This window comes from Macaca nemestrina, chromosome 14 (genome assembly GCF_043159975.1).
Source record: "Macaca nemestrina isolate mMacNem1 chromosome 14, mMacNem.hap1, whole genome shotgun sequence".
Taxonomy (NCBI): domain Eukaryota; kingdom Metazoa; phylum Chordata; class Mammalia; order Primates; family Cercopithecidae; genus Macaca; species Macaca nemestrina.
The window spans coordinates 2,849,675-2,855,868 of NC_092138.1; the positions used below are offsets into that span (position 1 = coordinate 2,849,675).

The window sequence follows — 6,194 nt, forward strand, 5'->3', positions numbered from 1 at the left end:
GCTTTTTTTCACTATCTCTCATGCCACTCATCCTCTACCTCAATATTCAGTTAATAAGAAAGTACTGGCCGGGCGCGGTGGCTCACGCCTGTAATCCCAGCACTTTGGGAGGCCGAGGTGGGTGGATCACAAGGTCAGGAGTTCGAGACCAGCATGGCTAAGATGGTGAAACCCTGTCTCTACTAAAAATGCAAAAATTAGCTGGACGTGGTGTCAGGCACCTGTAATCTCAGCTGCTCGGGAGGCTGAGGCAGGAGAATTGCTTGAAGAGGTTGCAGTGAGCCAAGATCATGCCACTGCACTCCAGCCTGGGCAATAGACTAAGACTTGGTCTCGAAAAAAAAAAAAAAAAAAAGAAAAAGAAAAAAGAAAGAAAGTACTGCTTACTCTACCTTCTTAACATCTCTTAAACACATGGGCTCCTCTTTATCCCAGGCTACTGCCTTAATTAACAACATCAATATCTATTTTATGAATCATTTACAACAATTTGCAAACTCGTTTTCTTGCCTTTACCATTGCTCCTCTCCAGACTCTCTACATTAGGAATATGCTTTTTAAAAATGAAAGAATGACAAAGTCACTGTTTCAGGAGAGTGTATCCAGCAAGTGACCAAGGAAGGCATCAGGCAAGAGACAATGGAGCTTGAGTTGGTCATTTTTGGACACATGAACCGGGAGAGGCAGAGGGAGAGGCAGAGGGAGTGTAATGATTTCCATTTTATCCCTGTGCCTTAACACAGACCACAAAGTCCTTGAAATCTTCCCTTTGCTAAACCTTCCTTCTTACAACCTAAACTTCCGCCATGTTTAGAGCTCCCAAGGTCCTTGTGCTCATCAGTCACCTCCTCTGTAAAGCGTCTTCTTATTGGCTCTTTCCATTGGAATTCACTCTATCTGCCATACTTCTCCAGCCAGTTAGCCTTTTTAACATTGTTGTTATAAAAACTGTAGAAGAGGAAATTAGTACAGAGAAAAGCAACAGACTAGCAAAAATCAGGGGACTGGGGAGGAAGTAAAGAGCTCATCTTTCTATCCCCAATTAGAATCAGCCCATTTAAGAACAGTTGTGAATAGAAACTCTAGATTGCAGCCATTCATGAAAAACCCTTCATTTTACATATGGTAATCTGAGATTCATAAATGACTCACAACTTACAGGATTCCAAATCTAATCAGTCCCACATAGGACTTTTTACCTCCAGTCCGGTGCTCAGGTGTTTCCGTTCTCCTGCCCATCACCCATTACAGAGGAAGTACGTTCATCTGGGGATGCTCTTCTCCAGGAGATACCTGCCTAAGCATTTGTGCTATGCGGATGCTTTCATGCATCTAGAAATAGTTTACCGCCAGTGTAATGCGCATTTTATTTCAGTGTAGAAAATAGTTTCTAGACTCTCATGTCACATTACTTTTGGCAGGGGCTATGTTGGAGAGTTCATCATTCTCTGAAAGCCATTGGTTCTTGGTTCTGTTTCTTTTAAAAGAAGAGAGCTCATTTAATTTAAACATGTAATAATATCCAGAACAGGTTGCTTTTCCGGAAACTGTTAATAGAGTCTGCAGAGCTAGACAATGATTAACATGGGATTATGATTATGCAAAAATTTTTTTTTTTTTTTTGACGGAGTCTTGCTCTGTTGCCCAGGCTGGAGCACAGTGGCGCGATCTTGGCCAACTGCAAGCTCTGCCTTCCGGGTTCACGCCATTCTCCTGCCTCAGCCTCCTGAGTAACTGGGACTACAGGCCCCTGCCACCACATCCAGCTAATTGTTTTGTTTTTGTATTTTTAGTAGAGGTGGGGGCTTCACCCTGTTAGCCAGGATGGTCTCGATCTCCTGACCTCGTTGGCCTCCCAAAGTGCTGGGATTATAGGCGTGAGCCACCGTGCCCGGCCGATTATGCAAATCTTAAGCATTATTTCGAAGGTCTTTATCTTGTCTTCTCTTGGATAGACATTAAGAGGTAAACAGGGTTCAAAAAACCTTGTTTACAAAAAGGGAAGACATCAGAATTCCATGAAGAGATTTTGGGAATGTGCATCTTGAAGCACTATTCTTGTATTCATATGATCTTGGAATCTGTTTTCAGAAATTGTTCCCATGTGATGAGCATCATTAGTTAAGAATCACTCCCAGAGAATTTAAAGCTATATTGATCAAAGTGGAGGATCTATGACATGATGTAACCATTGGTTTTTGATTCTGTATCAGATCCTTCAGTGTCACACTCTATTGGCCAATAGAGTTAGGGGCCAAGGGAAAACTTAACTCTTTGCCTTCAGTAGATTCACTGAAAAATCAACTAGCAAAAGGCAGATTAGTGAGATAAATGGCATATACATTTACTAGGGTATATGAGAGAATCACAGAATGATTACTCCACCACAAATTGGGATACAGGTGATTATTTACTCTTATTAAGGGAAAGAGAAGTAGGGAAGTATGAATGATTTTAGAGGTGTAGTAAATAATTTTGGGGGAGACTCAATGGGTTTGAAGAATATACAGTGATCTCAGAGCAAGTTTTTTTGGCCCACAGAGAAGACAATGGTTTGTGACAAAAGTCTGTCCAGATGGGTTGGCAGACTTCAATTTTTCTTCCTTCAATATGATTTCAGTTAAGGAAAACTCAGGGAGAAGACCAGAGATAATTGTTTTCTTCTATGTTAGTTCCATACTTTAGGCTTACAAAGAAACTTCAGAGAACAACTTTATCTTGTGCTTGGGGAGAGAAAGGAGAGGAGGGAAGGTCAGAGACCTTGAAACTTCTTCTGGAGTTCATCATGTCAAAGCCCTGTATTTTGGTGTATGGGTTTCTGAGCCCCAGTAGAGAGAAAGGCAGATGTTAGGGACAGAATCACTCAATCCTGATGATACTATTTAATTCCTGAATCCAGAAATACTCTGGATTAGAAAATATATCTTTTTACTTTTCATGTATATGAGCTGGTCAATTTATCTTCATGTTTAAGTTAGGTCTTTGTTTAAGTTTTGTCCTTTGCAAAAGAAAGTAATGGCTTTTATGGTTTCTTCAGAAGGCCTTTCCTTTAATTCCTTGAAAAAGTATAGAAATCTGGAAAAAGTATAGAAATTTTGTTTTTAATAGCTTGACAATTATATACCCAAGTTGTTTTGTTTTATTTTCGTTGTTTGATGTTCTCCAATTTTCTTGCATTTGTGGTTTGTAGTCTATTGCTAACTTCTGGAATATTCTTGCCCATTACTTCTTCACATATGTCTTTCAGATTCCAATTTTATCTGTACTAGATTGTTTAATAATATAGAATAGATATCCTTGGTTCTTGAATGCTCTGTTCTATTTTTCCCCATTCTTATATTTCAGTTTGGGCAATTTCTATTGATTCCCTTCTTAAGTGCAAGATTCTTTCCTTGGATACATGAAGTCTATTGATGAGTCTATCAAAGGAATTCTTTATTTCTGTTACTAAAGTTTTTATTTCTAGCATTTCCATTTTATTCATATTATAGTTTCCATATCTCTGCTGAAATTACTCATCTGATTTTGCATGGTGCCAGTTTCTTCATTAGCGCTTTTACCATATTAATTACAGTTGTTTTTAAATTTTCTATCAGAAAATTCTAACAAACACTTGTGTCAGAGCTGAGTGGTGGAGTGTGGTTTTGATGATTGCTTGGCCACTTGGGAATGAGTTGTTTCTTGCCTTTTTGTGTGGCTTGTGTGGATTTTAAATCTAGACGGCTTGTATTGAATACTAAAGACTGGGGTAGGGAGGCATTGAGCAATGTAAGCATTGAGCATGTACAAGGCACCGCATTGTAATGAGGCATGATTTTCTTCTTTTGATTTTAAAATTTGTACATGCTCAATGCTTACATTGTGCAGTTCAATGTTACTACAGCTTTTTTTTTTTTTTTTTTTTTTTTGCATTTTAAAAGGAGAAAAGCTCAGCTCTTCAAGCACATTGGGGCAACCCCAGAATGTTGGCTGCAGGCTTCTAAAGGATGATCACTGGTTGTTTCACATATTTGCCATTTTTCTGGGCAAAAGCAATTCCAATTCCTCTGAAAACTTGTCTCCAGGATAATTCTCTGTCCTCAGCCAGAAGAGATACAGATTGGAACCCACATGGACCTGATTCAACCAAGTGCTCCTTCAACGAGAGGGGCACGATGGTCTATCATCTGCTGACTGCTCAGGATTTGGATCCATCTCCGAATAAAGAAGTGAAGGTAAGAACTGAAACTCCTGGATATATGCAAACAGTGGTCCTTGGAGCACTCTCCCGAAGTCATCACAGGCATTCACGGTGCGAGATTGTTCTGCCTTTGTTCCTCTGTTACCACTTCTGCATAGCTGGGTGGTGCTTCGGGTCTTTCAGGAGTGGATAAACTGAGCCAGTTTATATGCATGCTACGCTGCCTGCTTACATTTGAGGCTCTGGTACCCAAAAGATGGAGAGGAATGGTGCTGATGGCCAGTGGCAAATTAATAAATAAGTCCATAGCTCCAGGAATATCCACATATTCCATTAGCGAATATTCCACACAGATCATACCACAGTGGAGAAGAGAGGGAGAAACTGGGGGAATTTTCAACAACTTGCCATTCCGCGTCTCTCTTTCCAGATGACAAGGATTCCTCATGCAAGTTAGCCACACACTGTTTTAATTCCTTCATGGAAGGTCTGTGTTTGGTAATGGCTGACTTTGGCACCAGCATTTGGGATGAGCAGTTCTCAGTCTCAGCAAATATTTGAGTTGATTCACCCGTGGTATAGCCCTTCCTTTCAATTTTGGCACTTACGGATATTGAGCCTCAGGTAGAAAACCAGCAACCTAGCGTCTTTTCTTCTGTGCCTGCTTGAGGTGACAGTGATGAAGGAGTGTTCATATTTATATACTCAGAGACTGTAAATTCCTTCTTTGAGGTGACTGTTAGTAGCCAAGGCCTGTGAGATTCAACTTTCACACAAGAGTGCACACACCACGACTGCCTTTGAATGAGGTAGCAAGTGGTGTCTGTGGAAGCTCAAAGCTGAATGCATATTCATGCCTTCCTGAATGAATAGTGTTGAAACCTTCTTTGGAATTATTGTCCTCTCTTTTGTGTCCAACTAAGATATCTTTATGGTTGAAATATTCTACTTCTTCCATGTAATTCCATGTACAGGCAATATTGGTGCCAGTGTCTCTAGATTCAGCCAAGTGTATTTCCAAGTGTCCTCTTGCATGAATTTTTAAGAGATTTTACTCTGATTTTGCCAATTTCTTCTCCTCCTCCTCCTCCTCCTCCTCCTCCTCCTTCTTCTTCTTCTTCTTCCTCCTCCTCCTCCTCCTCCTCCTCCTCCTCCTCCTCCTCCTCCTCCTCTTCTTCTTCCTTCTTCCTTCTTCCTTCTTCTTTTAATGGAGTCTTTCTTGGTCGCCAGGCTGTAATGCAGTGGCACTATCTGGGCTCACTGCGAGTGATTCTCCTGCCTCGGCCTTTCAAGCAGCTGGGACTACAGGCATGCACCACTATGCCCAGTTAATTTTTATTTTTTAATAGAGATGGGATTTCACCATGTTGACCAGGATGGTCTCGATCTCTTGACCTCATGATCCACCTGCCTTGGCCTCCCAAAGTGCTGGGATTACAGGCATGATCTACTGTGCCCAGCTAGTAACTTCTAATTTCACCCTTCTTGAGATAATATCTCCACTAGAATACACAGGGATATTGCTGTCATTAAGATAGTCAAAGCTCATTGTCAAACTTTTCTCCTTTCCCAACACCATGTTTCTAACAAAGTCTACAAAAATATAATGTAAGACAGAAAAGATGATGGCATATAAAATGTGATTTTCACTTAACACTAGTATCTTTGTCATGCAAAATTCTTGCAGGTTGAATCGGTGATTCTTTATAAATAGTTCATTGGTCTCAGTCTGTCATCCAGGCTGGAGTGCAGTGGTACCATCATAGCTCACTGTAACCTTGAACTCCTGGGCTCAAGGGATCTTCCTGGCCTTAACCTCTTCAGTGGCTGAGACTACGGCTGTAAACCACTATGCCTGGCTAATTTTTAATTTTTTTATAGAGATGGGGGTCTCATCATGCTGCCCAGGTTGGTCTCGAACTCCTAGGCTCAAGTAATCCTCCCACTTCAGCTTCCCAGAGTGATGTGATTACAGACAGGAGCCACCATACCTGGCTGAGATTTCTTAAAAAGT

At 40.9% G+C, this 6,194-nt stretch overlaps 1 protein-coding gene across 1 annotated transcript; it reads right to left on the minus strand.

Annotated features, from left to right (window-relative positions):
- Nucleotides 1-3,934: 3,934 nt before the first annotated feature.
- LOC105498988 (arrestin domain containing 3) lies at nucleotides 3,935-5,759 on the minus strand. Its single transcript, XM_071078859.1, is given in 5 exon segments — nucleotides 3,935-4,289; nucleotides 4,292-4,602; nucleotides 4,604-4,967; nucleotides 4,970-5,252; nucleotides 5,637-5,759. Coding segments are annotated over 5 exon segments (1,233 nt in total). The 3' UTR covers nucleotides 3,935-4,137.
- Nucleotides 5,760-6,194: the final 435 nt, after the last annotated feature.